The sequence below is a fragment of the Hyperolius riggenbachi genome, chromosome 1, assembly GCF_040937935.1.
Source record: "Hyperolius riggenbachi isolate aHypRig1 chromosome 1, aHypRig1.pri, whole genome shotgun sequence".
Lineage (NCBI taxonomy): Eukaryota > Metazoa > Chordata > Amphibia > Anura > Hyperoliidae > Hyperolius > Hyperolius riggenbachi.
In genome coordinates, this window is record NC_090646.1 from 328,529,912 (window position 1) to 328,542,984 (window position 13,073).

The 13,073-nt window shown below is 43.7% G+C and overlaps 1 protein-coding gene across 4 annotated transcripts in view; it reads left to right on the forward strand.

Moving 5' to 3' along the window:
* LOC137549155 (serine/threonine-protein kinase PLK2-like) overlaps window positions 1-13,073 on the forward strand; it is a 201,060-nt gene that overhangs the window by 119,070 nt on the left and 68,917 nt on the right. For all 4 annotated transcript variants that reach the window (XR_011026787.1, XM_068271186.1, XM_068271187.1 and 1 more), the window contains exons 8-11: window positions 4,823-5,021; window positions 10,383-10,521; window positions 11,717-11,802; window positions 12,391-12,487. Coding sequence is in view for 3 of the 4 variants with exons in the window: in XM_068271186.1 (XP_068127287.1) it covers window positions 4,823-5,021; window positions 10,383-10,521; window positions 11,717-11,802; window positions 12,391-12,487 (521 nt within the window). In the remaining variant the exon portion in view is untranslated. The remainder of the gene's footprint in view (window positions 1-4,822; window positions 5,022-10,382; window positions 10,522-11,716; window positions 11,803-12,390; window positions 12,488-13,073) is intronic.

The window sequence follows — 13,073 nt, forward strand, 5'->3', positions numbered from 1 at the left end:
GCTAATTTGACCATGCCTTGTAAGGGTTTTTTGCCTTTCTCTGGATCGACAAGGGATATGTGAGGGAGCAGGCTGGTGTTGTACTTTATTTTCTGGTTAAACTCAATAGACATATGTTTTTTTCAACCCAAATAACTATGTAAAAATAAAATGTTCTACTGCGCATAAAAGCCACACATTTTATTTGACCATTTGTCCTGGTTATTGCAACGTTTAACCACTTTACCCCCGCGCGTACGTATTTCTCCGCCCCTTTTTCCATCCTTTAACAACCAGGGACGGAGAAATACGTACTTTCCACGTTCCCGACGCTGCCCGCGCTCCCGCTCGTAAACACGCCGCCCGCCGCTAGTAAACACGCCGCCGCCCGCTCGCCCAGAGATCAATGAACGGGAAAATCCATTCCCGTTCGTTGATCTAAGCCCCGCAATGATCCGCTGCTCTCCTATGGGCAGCGCGATCATTGTGAGAAAAAACTCACGTGTCCAGCCTCCTTATTCTTCCTCCAAGCTTCCGGAAGGAAGCTTGGAGGTCGCATTAAAACAAAAAGTTACTGTGGCCATCTTGTGGCCAAATAGTAAACTACACCCTACACATTTTTCACATACAAATAAATGACTTTTACACATAAAATTAACTCATTACCTCCCACACTCCCCATTTTTTTTTTTTTGTAATTAAAAAAAAAATTAAAAAATTTACAATTAAAAAAAATACATAAATAGTTACCTTAGGGACTGAACTTTTTAAATATTTATGTCAAGAGGGTATAACACTGTTACTTTATAAACTATGGGCTTGTAATTAGGGATGGACGCAAAAATGAAAAAAATGCACCTTTATTTCCAAATAAAATATTGGCGCCAAACATTGTGATAGGGACATAATTTAAATGGTTTTATAACCGGGACAAAAGGGCAAATACATTTCATGGGTTTTAATTACAGTAGCATGCATTATTTTAAAACTATAATGGCCGAAAACTGAAAAATAATAATTTTTTTCCCCACATTTTTCCTATTTTCCCATTAAAACACATTAAGAAAAAAATAATTCTTGGCATAATGTCCCACCTAAAGAAAGCCTAATTGGTGGCGGAAAAAACAAGATATAGTTCATTTCATTGCGATAAGTAATGATCAAGTTATAGGGGAATGAATGGAAGGAGCGCTGAAAGGTGAAAATTGCTCTGGTGCTCAGGGGGTAAAACCCCTCAGTGGTGAAGTGGTTAAATTATATCCCTAGTAAAGTATATGGTGACAATATTTTATTTGGACATAAAGGTGCATTTTTTCAGTGTTATATCCACACTCCAGTGGCATAGCTAGGTTATGTGACACCCGGTGTGGGTCATTTACAGACACCTCCCCTCCCCCCCCCCCAAAAAAAAAGGAAAGGAGTGAGGTGTGGCCATGACATAACGTGGGCAGAGCTAACTCCCAAACCATAGTTGGGCAAAGTAGTCGTAAAGGTAATTGGACAACGTTACCGAAACATATAAGAAAGCAGTGTTTCCCCCATGATGGGGGGAAACTGGAGTGCAGACAATAAATCTGCAGAAACTGCGTCATTCTATCATGTCAACGTGGACCGAAATCTCTAAGGAATGCAACGAAGAATAAGGCAGTTTGAAAGGTAAAAAAGGTGTCAAACTCAGTACTAGCAAGATGTACCTAATAAAGTGGCCAACAAAATATATAAATTATCCTGTGAATGTTTTCTTTTGGTTTAGTAATTATGAGCCCCAAAATACCAATGCTGCAACAATAACCCCAAAGTAGCAAATGCATTCACTAGGGCCATCAAATAATAAATGCAGTAAATGTTCCCTCCGACACATGCAAAGGGTCAAACGTTAACTCCGACACATGCAATGAACTAAATGCTACTTCCGTCGCATGCAATGAGGCAAACTTTACCTATCACACATGCAATGAGGCAAACGTTGCCTCTGATACATGAAATGCAGCAAACTTTACCTCCTACACATGCAATGAGGCCAAGGTTACCTCGGAAACATGAAATTTAGCAAAAGCTACCTCTCACACATGCAATGAGCAAATGTTACCTCCAACGCATGAAATGCTGAAAATTTTACCTCCTACACTTGCAATGAGGCAAACATTACCTCTAACACATGAAATTCAGCAAAATATACCTCCAACACATGCAATGTAGAAAACGCTACCTCCAACACATGACATGCAGCAAGCTTTACCTCCCACACTGCAATGAGGCAAACGTTACCTCCGACACATGAAATGTAGCAAACATGAAATGCAGCAAACATTACCTCCTGCACATGTTAAAATGCAGTAAACATTACCTCCTACACATGTGAAAATGGACATACTTCACACCACATATATGAAATGTACCAAGTTTTACCTCAGACTAAAAATCCATCAAGTGGTGGGGTGGGATCTAGCTGCTGAGTCGGGAGGGAGGAGGACACTGAGTGCTGCTGGGAGGGTGAGATTGGATAGGGTGGGTGACACTGGGTGGGAGGAGTGTGACACTGAGTGGGAAGGGTGACACTGGGTAGGAGGTGGGTGACACGGAGTGTGGAAGGTGACACTGGGTGGGGAGGGTTACACTAGGTGGGAGGAGGGTGGCAGGAGGGTGACACGGGGTGGGTGACACTGAATGAGAGGAGGGTAACACTGGGTGGGGAGGGTGACACTGGTGGGAGGTGGGTGACACTGAGTGTGGAAGGTGACACTGGGTGAGGAGAGTGGCAGGTGGGTGACACTTGGTGGGAGGAGGGTGACACTGGGTGGTAGGTGGGTGACATTGAGTGGGAGGAGGGTGACACTGGGTGGGGAGGGTGACACAAGGTGGGAGGAGGGTGACATTGGGTGGTAGGTGCGTGAAACTGAGTGGGAGAAAGGTGACACAGAGTGTGGAAGGAGGGTGACAGTGGGTGAGAAGAGTGACACTGTATGTTTGTATAGGTAGTCTAATGTTCTCCCCATTAGTTAGCCAGAGGACCCCTCCTCCAGTCCCAGTATAGGTAATCAGACGACCCCTCCCCTCAGTATAGGTAGCCAGGTGACCCCCACCAAATATAGAGCGTGCCCAACCCCAGAGTTTGCACCCGAGGCTGAATTCACCTCTCCAGAATCCTCTTCCTCCTACTAGGCTCTCAGTCATCACATGCATCATGGAGAGGAAGATGATCCTGGAGAGGTGACTTCCCCTTAAGATGTGCACTGCAATCTGCACAGCGGCCCTTCCGGCTGTTGCTCCGCCTTTTTACTCCACCTTTTTTTGTCTGTAGCCCCGCCCCCTCACCCGGCGAGCGGCGGAAAATGCCTCTGCCGGGAGGTTTTCACTCCTTCAGCAATTTCATACAAGTGCGGCTCGCACCCCCTGCCCCCCTCATCACAAGCCCAACATTTAATAATAATATACCCTCTTGACATACATTAAAAAAAAAATATTCCCTAATGTATGTAGGTGTAATATTTCTATTTGGCCACAAGATGTCCTCATGCATTATTTCCTATTCGTGTACAATAAGTATGCTAAATAGGAAGTAATGCGTGGTTGTTACATTTCAGAAGTGACGCAGGCATCTCATTGATGCCTGCAATCACGTGGGACTGAGGGGAGATGAATGAATGGGAACAAAGTTCCCATTCATTAATCTAACGATTGGTGAAGGGAGCGGTGGGAACGAGGGAGCAGGAGGCAGCAATTGAGAATGATGACAGTTTTTAAACAAAAACGGTGATCATTCTCAGCGGACTTGCATGGATTGGCTCAGGGGACTTCTGTCCCCTGCCACCACTAACCCCCGCCGCCAGGACCATCGCGATTGAGGGCTTCCACCCGCACAATCGCGCGCACATCCCTGCAGACTGCACGGATATGAGCCTCACATTCCTGCGGCTACAGCAGCACCTGCCACGGATGTGAAACTCACGTCCCTGTGGTTGAAATAGTTAAAGCAAACCTGAACTGAAAATTAAAAAAAAAGTCAAAATAAACATACACACGCCATACTTACCTCCCATGTAGTCTATTCGTCAATCTCTTTCTCCTCTACAGCGTCCTCTTTGTTTACTGTGATCAATGGATTTCTTCTTCCTCCACTTTGAAAATGGCTGTTACCCCATAACAACTTCCTGGTCAGCACACTGTTAACCTGTAATATCGCCCACTTAAGCCATAGGAAAACATGGACATGACCTTGCTCATCAGTTGTCCTTTCAGTTATAACTGACAGCAACTGATATATTTCAGTTCTGACACAATCTTGTCAGAACTGGAGGGAACCATTGTTAGAAGCACATGGTGAGCTGTTGAGAGGAATTGGTGGTGAGGTAAGTACGTATGTAATATTTATTTGCAGGTCCATCATGTGTTTATTTTACATAATTTTACTTGATTCAAGTTCCCTTTAAAGTAGTTATACATTTTCTGTCACTTTTGACAATAGCCTGTGTGCCTCTGAAGAAATGGACACTGACCCAGAAAACCTAAAACGTCAGCCATAACACAAGGGATCTTTTTATTACAGCATTTTCCTTTCTTTTACGCAAACCACAGTTTTATGCTTTTATAAAGATTTTCTACAGGGCTGACTTACAAATAACTAAAAAATTGAACCTTACCTTTTACTTCCATAGAGGAGAGTGTCTAGTCTACGTCATATACAGTATTTTTCATGTGTGCTTTATTATACTTCTTTGGTCCATCCACGTGGTTTGTTACACCCAGTAATTTATTGTATGTCAATTGCTAAATGTATGTGGTATATAAACATTTGGTTCTGTATGTTCTTTAATTCATCTCCATATTTATTTCCCTCATGCAGGTACACAATGCTGAGTGGATACTCCCCCTTCAGTGCACGCTCTCAGAAAGAGATGTATTACTTCATCAGAGAAGGCTTCTTCCCCTTGCCACCATACATGTCAGTCAGTGGCAGACATTTGATCATTTCCTTACTTGCCAACTGTCCAACAAACAGGCCTTGCATAGAGGACATACTTACAAGTGACTTCTTCACACAGGTACGGAATGACACTCTGGTTGTATAAATTGTGTTGAAGTTGTATTAATTTATTTTTATGAAGAACCTTTCACTTAATTGTGATAATGGTGTCCAGTGTCTTTACTGCCACTGGTTTAGCCTTAAAGAGACTCCGTAACAAAAATTGCATCCGGTTTTTTATCATCCTACAAGTTCCCAAAGCTATTCTAATGTGTTCTGACTTACTGCAGCACTTTCTGCTATCACAGTCTCTGTAATAAATCAATGTATCTTTCCCCTGTCAGACTTGTCAGCCTGTGTCTGGAAGGCTGCCAAGTTCTTCAGTGTTGTGGTTCTGCTATGAACTCCCCCTTCCAGGCCCCTGTATGCACACTGCCTGTGTGTTATTTAGGATTAGAGCAGCTTCTCTCTTCTCTTATATCTTTTACAAGCTGGATAAATCGTCCTCTGAGCTGGCTGGGCTTTCACATACTGAAGAATTACAGACAAGGACAAAGCTGTTTGCAGGAAGAAAAGAGCAGCCTGAAACTTCAGTGCATAAGAGATGCAGGGGGAAAGAAACACACAAATGATCTCTTGAGATTCAAAAGGAAAGCTGTATACAGCCTGCTTGTGTATGGATGTATTTTCTATGTGTGGACATACTGTACATCAACCTACTTCCTGTTTTGGTGGCCATTTTGTTTGTTTATAAACAAACTTTTTAAATCTGTTTTTAACCACTTTTAATGCGGCGGGGAGCGGCGAAATTGTGACAGAGGGTAATAGGAGATGTCCCCTAACGCACTGGTATGTTTACTTTTGTGCGATTTTAACAATACAGATTCTCTTTAAATATGATATCACTGGCACATTTGCATTAGTGTATCTGGGTAATATGGCACCAATGGAAAACACTGAAATTGTTGGCTGGGGTGGTTGGGAGGAAGCATGTGGGTGCTGGCTGGGGTAGGAGTGTGCTTCTAGGTGCTGAGCACTGGCTGGGGTGGGTGGAAGGGCTGGATTCTGCCTGGGTGCGCTGGGAGCTGGCTGGGGAGGGATGGGTGCTGACTGGGTGGGCTAGGTGCTGGCTACTACCCGGGTGCTGCCTGGGCTGGGTGTTGGGCCAAGTGCTGTACTGGGTGTTTGATGGGCTGGGTGCAGGTTGGAGAGGGCTGGGTGATGTGCTGAGTGCTGTCTGGGCTGGGTTCTGTCTGGGGAGGCTGGGCGCTGTGCTGGTGCTGACTGGGCTGGGTGCTGTTGAAGCTTGGTGCTTTGCTGAGTGTTGTCTGGGCTGCGGAGTGCTGGGTGCTGGCTGGGGAGTGCTGGGTGCTGCCAGGATGCTGGCTGTGGAGTATTGATTGCTTTGCTGGGTGCTGCATTGGGGAGGGCTAGGGGCTTTGTTGGGTGCTGGCTGGGAAAGGCTGGGTTCTGGCTGGAGAGGGCTGAGTGCTGGCTGGGGAGGCATGACTGCTGGCTGGAGAGGCCTGACTGCTGCCTGGGGTGGGTGCTGGCTGGGGAGGGTTGGGTGTTTTGCCAGGTGCTCCCAGGGTGCTGGCTTAGATGGGCTGGGTGCTTTGCTGGATGCTGGCTGGGGAGGGCTGGGTGCTGGTCTGGATGCTGGCTGGGAAAGGCTGGGTGCTGGCTGGGGAAGGTTGGGGGCTGGCTGGGGAGGGCTCGGTGCTGCCTCTCTGGGTGGGAGAGTTGGTTGCTGCTACTCACAGACCTGATCAGCGGTGACTGGAGAGAGGCAGAGCAGGGCGCACATTAAACACCTGGACCTGGTACACATGCAGGAATCCTCAGCAACCCCCTTTGTGCTCACTCATTCCATAACACCTTCAAACCAGGCTTGACTCCCCCCCCCCCCCCCCCCCTTCCCTTTGAGGAACTCCGTTTTCTGTGGCGACCAACAGGTTTGTAGCACAGATGGGTGGCTTCTTTGCTCAGCGTCCAATAGATACCTAACATAGCAGTTCCCCGTCAGGTCTGGCTAGGCATGGACCATTGTGATTGGATAAGAAGCTTTTTGCTCATGTTATTGGCTGGGCTCTAGCCATATTCACTATATAAACACGATGTTGTGTCATTTCAAGTGTAGACATTCAGCTAAGCTTGATAAAGAAGCATCCACTTAGAAACGTCGCTGTATTTGCTGTTTTGCATTCATGAAATAAAAGAGCATTAACTTGGTGGTGCCGGTCAGACGTCTTCTTCATTGATCTTAGATCTCGAGTGCTGCCAGACCTACCAACACACATCACAACATACTTAAAGAGAACCCGCTACCATGGCAGTCTTATTTATGGGGTACAGCAGAGTGCAGGGGGGAGACTGGGGGGGCATAGTACAGACCCAGAGGCTGGTGATAGTATGCAGAACCAGCCTCTGTGTCCTAATAGCATTCTTAAAACCCACCTCGGGTTCTCTTTAAGGGAGGTGCTCCACTACTTCTTTACAACGTGGGTTAAAATAGAAGGAAATCCCTTAGAAGCCTATTTAGGAAACACATCTGCTCCGGTCTTCAAATGGACAGCAACGCCAAATCTAACTGTAGTGTGGACCGAGCCTTAAAGGTGCCCATGAATGATACAATTTGTATCTCCCAAAAGCAGACACGAGATCCTGTCTTCATATAAATCAATTCCTTTTTTTATACAGTACCCCAAAACAGAATTTCGTCAATAGCAGGTGTAGCGCCTCACTGAGGTGCTACACCTGCTATTGACGAAATTCTGTTTTGTCCCCACTTTTATTGCCTGATGAAGCGGGCTGGGCCTGCGAAACGCGTTGCACTGTTTTTGGGATACCGTATAATAAATGTATTGATTTATATGAAGACAGGATCTCGTGTCTGCTTTTGGGAGGCAAGCCCACCACTTCCTCCAAGCAATTTTTAAAAATGTTATTGACTTTTATCCTGCTGGCGCCTCTGTTCTACATACAAATACTCTGTGTCCACTCCAGGTGGAGGGGAGTGCTACCTCCTTCCTTGTTTCTTTACTACAGAGAGTGACTTCTTAATCCTGAGTGAGGACAGGTCTAATCTCCTCACCTGCCTATTGAGTGGTTGCCTGAATGGTAACCCGTGTTTGTGAGTATAAATTCTCTCACTAAACCACTTACCAATTGTCTTTAACATACTACACTATATTGGGCTCTCGGTTTTTTCTATTTTATGAATGATACAATCTTAATTGTACAATCTTACAAATCTATGTAGTAGAAGGATATACTTTGAATGTATAATACAGGTAGTCGCCCATATAACAACAGGTAAGATTAAACAATCAAGATTGTAAAAGTGCCCATTAACAGTACAATTTTTTCATAACGTGATCTTTCGATGTACTTTTTACAATTGAATTATACAGAAACCTGTGCATTATGTGGCAAACATTGATGTAAAATGATTCTATGGTGGATTGGAACAGAAAATTTAATCCAAAAGTTGGATTTTATGATAATATCTGAAGAAAGAAAATGCCCTAATTGACCTGTTTATGGAAAGAATCGATAACTGCCTTCCAATTACTTATGATCTTAAAAAGTGCATTGAGAGATCGCATCTGATAAAAAAAATAGGACTGATAATGGGCACCTTAATGGGTTCCCTTACTTAAATTAAGACAGATCTCTCTTGTCATCTATTCTAAACTGTTGCTAGGACGTATAAATTGTTGCTCAGTTCACTATAATTACCCCCACTTTGTAAGGTCAGCAGCAGCCGTAATCTCTCCTGGACATATATTACTATAGGTGATCCCTGGAACTTTAGAAGGTGAGAAGGTTACAGAATATCCAGAATAGATTATAGTTGCCATCCTTGCATAATGCAGCTAGTGTAGCAAAGTGTACAAGAAGAAAAGTTACCAGAGATACTTTTTTTTTTGTGTCCTGTTGAACATTCTTCCTACAGGCAGCAATATAGTGCTGGATATGTACATACTGTAGTATGCCTAACCATTAGATTGACATTAGCTATGTGTACTGAAGTGCATTTCTGCTCATCTTCTAATGCTGGGAATACACCATGAGATTTTTTGGCAGATAGATGGTTCGATAGATAATTTCTGACAGGTCCGATCTTATTTTTGTTTTTCTGATCGATTTCCCATAGAAGTGAATGGAAATCGATTATAAAAACAATCGGAAATCAATTGGACTGTAAATCTGCTGAAAAATCTCATTGTGTATTCCCAGCATAAGATGGGATAAAAACCATTAATGCAAGTACATTGTAGGCACTCATTATAAGCAATTACATAATGGGGAAGTGGAGGAGCAAGCACATACCAATGGGAAGAGCAGGACTCAGGGCACACAGCTGCAGGGATGACACCATTTAGCACCATTTTATAATGTAAACATTTGCCCACACTTCATAATCAGTAGGCGATTCAGGGGTGGACATGAATTATAAACAATTTATATTCAGAACCATTTTAAGGTGTACTTCGAAAAAATGTGACATTGCTTGTATCTTTAACCACCTGAGCGGTCTGGACGAGCTCAGCTCGTCCAACACCGCCGGAGGTCGCCGCTCAGGCCCTGCTGGGCCGATTTTTATCAAATAAAGTGCAGCACACGCAGCCGGCACTTTGCCAGCCGCGTGTGCTGCCTGATCGCCGCCGCTCTGCGGCGATTCGCCGCGAGCAGCGGCGAAAGAGGGCCCCCCTAGCCGCCTGAGCCCTGCGCAGCCGGAACAAAAAGTTCCGGCCAGCGCTAAGGGCTGGATCGGAGGCGGCTGACGTCAGGACGTCGGCTGACGTCGATGACGTCACTCCGCTCGTCGCTATGGCGACGATATAAGCAAAACAAGGAAGGCCGCTCATTGCGGCCTTCCTTGTTTATTATGGGCGCCGGAGGCGATCGGAAGATCGCCTCCGGAGCGCCCTCTAGTGGGCTTTCATGCAGCCAACTTTCAGTTGGCTGCATGAAATAGTTTTTTTTTTATTTAAAAAAAACCCTCCCGCAGCCACCCTGGCGATTTAATCAGAACGCCAGGGTGGTTAAGGAGCAAACATGGCTACCACAATATTGTTTCACAGTTACTTATTTCCCATAGGTGATTTGTGCTATCTGATTTTCTGCATGCACAGGAGCTGCCATCTTGTGATTTTCACCGTACAAAAAGAATATATAGCATTTATAGTCTAATATGCTGTGTTCTACATCAGTCTGTCAGCAGAAAAAAAGCTAAATCATCCATCCAGCATAAACAGGAAGAGGTCATAAGAAATGATCAACTGTTCACTTCTGTAGAACCTGCAATACATTTAATTTGGTTTTATTTGTATTTAGTCTGTTATTTTTCTGAAAAAGTTTTCCTGATACATGGTATACACTAACATTGTATAGAACTGGATGTGATTTTACCAGAATGATCTCTTTTCTCCAGGGATTTACTCCTAGAAGGCTATCATCCACTTCCTGTTACACGGCTCCAACCTTTTTGCTTTCCATCCAGCTTCCTCGATTCTTCAGGAAAGCAGCCAAAGTTCTGTACAGGGGAGCATTCCATAAATCCTTCTGCTCAGGTACACAGATTTTAGCATTCTCAACCTGGAGAAGCAAAAAAAGGTTTCCAAAATCACATATCATACAGTTATCCCATACAAGAAGTTTGATTAATTATGGGCCTGGCAGAGCTCATGCCAAACAGGTTGTTTTTTGGTCTTCTAGACAATACAAGATACAAAACGTGTATTTGTGCTTTTCCTCTGTTGAACTCAAAGAGCCAGAGAGCTGCACTTAAAGGAAACTTGAGACATAGGGACTGAATGAATTGATACTTACCTATGGCTTTCTCAAGCCCCCTTCAGACAGTGGGCTCCTTCGCCGTCTCCTAGGGCCACTCGAATTGTCCGATAGCAGTCCTGGTAACTAGGCTCAGCCGTTTTCCGTCATGTGTGCGTGCCCCTGTCTTGTTCTGCGCCCCTGCAAAGTAGTACTGCACAGGCGCAGAACACTCCCGGCCACGGGAGGCACACATGTGGACAGGTTGCACATTTGCGATGGAGTGAGGCTACTGGGAGCTAGCGGATGATCCGAGTGGCTCGGGGAGACCGCTAGGGAGCCCATTGCCGGAAGGAAGCCTCAGTATGCATCAGTAGTCTCTTTGTCTCAGATACACTTTAATGCACTCTCCACAAGCACCCAGAATCATAAGGGAGCCCTGCCCAAAGACTCCTTTCTGTTTTACGTACTGGCTTGAGCCAGGATTCGAACCCTGGTCAAAGGCTCAAACCTCACAACAAAGGCAACAGCCAGCCTTACCAGTACGTTACCCAGCTTTTCTACAAATCTTTCCATAAAGACAACTACGTTACGTTTTGGGAAAATCCATCTTGTATTTTTGCAGAGCTGTCCCATTCCAGGTGCTTGTTCATATGTAATATTGTCATACAGAAAGGCCAGTTCTTTCCTTTCATGTTAGCCAATACCCAAATTGCTACATGAACTGGCATAGATACTTGTTTAATATGGCAATGAGTGTAAAATTAGCTAACTTGCTAATTGTATAAAGAAAACATTAGCCAGTCTGCAAGCGGAAAACTTGTTTGTTTGTTGTTTTTTTTACATAAAGTTACAGTCGTGAACCCTTCATAAATCAAAAAATCATGGAATTAACTTCAATATTTTACATTGAATTCTATACACAACAATAGACAGTTTTTGGTGATGTTACTCCTTTTGTTAGCACAGATTAATTTGTAACTTCTCCATTTTCAGACTGTATTGAGGCAGGAGAGCATGAAAATGTCACTGTGATGCCTACAGAGAGACTGATGTCACTAAGTGCAGATATCACATATGAGGTATGAGAAAACTTGAAATACCTATACTCGAATACAAGTCGACCTCATGTACAAGTCGACTCCAATATTTAAACCTCTTAAACTGGAATTTTTTATTGACTCAAGTATAAGTCTACCCAGCAAAGTTAATGACTGCACTTGGGGCTCAGGAGGGGTTAATGACTGTACTGCATATAGTATTGCAGCCATTAACTCTTCCTGTCCCTTAAGTGCAGCTAATACCTCCTCCAGGCCCCAAGTGCTGAATTATTCACTCCCTTTTATGCAGCCCAGTATTTCCCCCCTGCCCCTTTCCTTGTTAATTGTTGTGGCCAGGACTTTCAGGCCTGTGTTTTCTTGGCATTTCCTTTCCTCAAAGTATCACTTGCCACTGGGTAAATTGCTGCAAATGGGAAAATATCACTATTAGTACACACATTACTCAGTGTGCTCAGTGTTGCCCGTGACTCGTGTATAAGTCGACCCCTATACTTTTATGAAGTGAATCAGATCTAAATTTCTAGACTTGTACTCGAGTATATACAGTATTATGCATCATTGGTAGAGCTCCAACACCATAACTAAGATTTTATGTATATGTTTTCTCAGGAAGAGCAAAATGAGAACTCTCTAACACCTTGCGATGAACATCTTACTATACTTATGAGAGGAAGAATCAGCAGCAGGACCAGGTCGGCCTTTCAGAGTAAGATTCCATTTTACTAACAGTCATTATGGTCTATTGTGCAATACTGGAAGTGCCCATGTCACTCATTTCTAAATGTCTTAAGGTTGCCACACACCATACAAAAAAAGATCTAATTTTACACTAATTCAAAAGATAGGTTATACAGAAAAATTGAAAGTATTTTTATTCATTTGAGAAATCTGATCGAATTTCCTGTTTTTATTAGATAAATGAAGATCGGGAGTGTTGGATTTTTTTTTTTGAACAATTTATATGAAAATTGAACGGTGTAGGGTAGATTGACAGTTTCTAGATGTACAGACCCATGCAAAATTTTCTGAGTTTTCAAGTTTAACATATGGGTGTGGTACATTGGTCAGATTTTTGAAATGTTACAATCAGTCAGAAAAACGTACAGTATTGCAATTCTTGAATTGAATAAATATTTACAAAATAGTATGGTGTGCAGAAACCTTTAGACTAGCATCACACTGGGGCATTGCATTTCCTGTAAAAACAACATCCCAACCCAATGGAGGGAAAAAGTTGCATTTTGCCTTAGGTGTGTGATGTGGCACATATAGTTAGTGAAGAGTATGCGTTA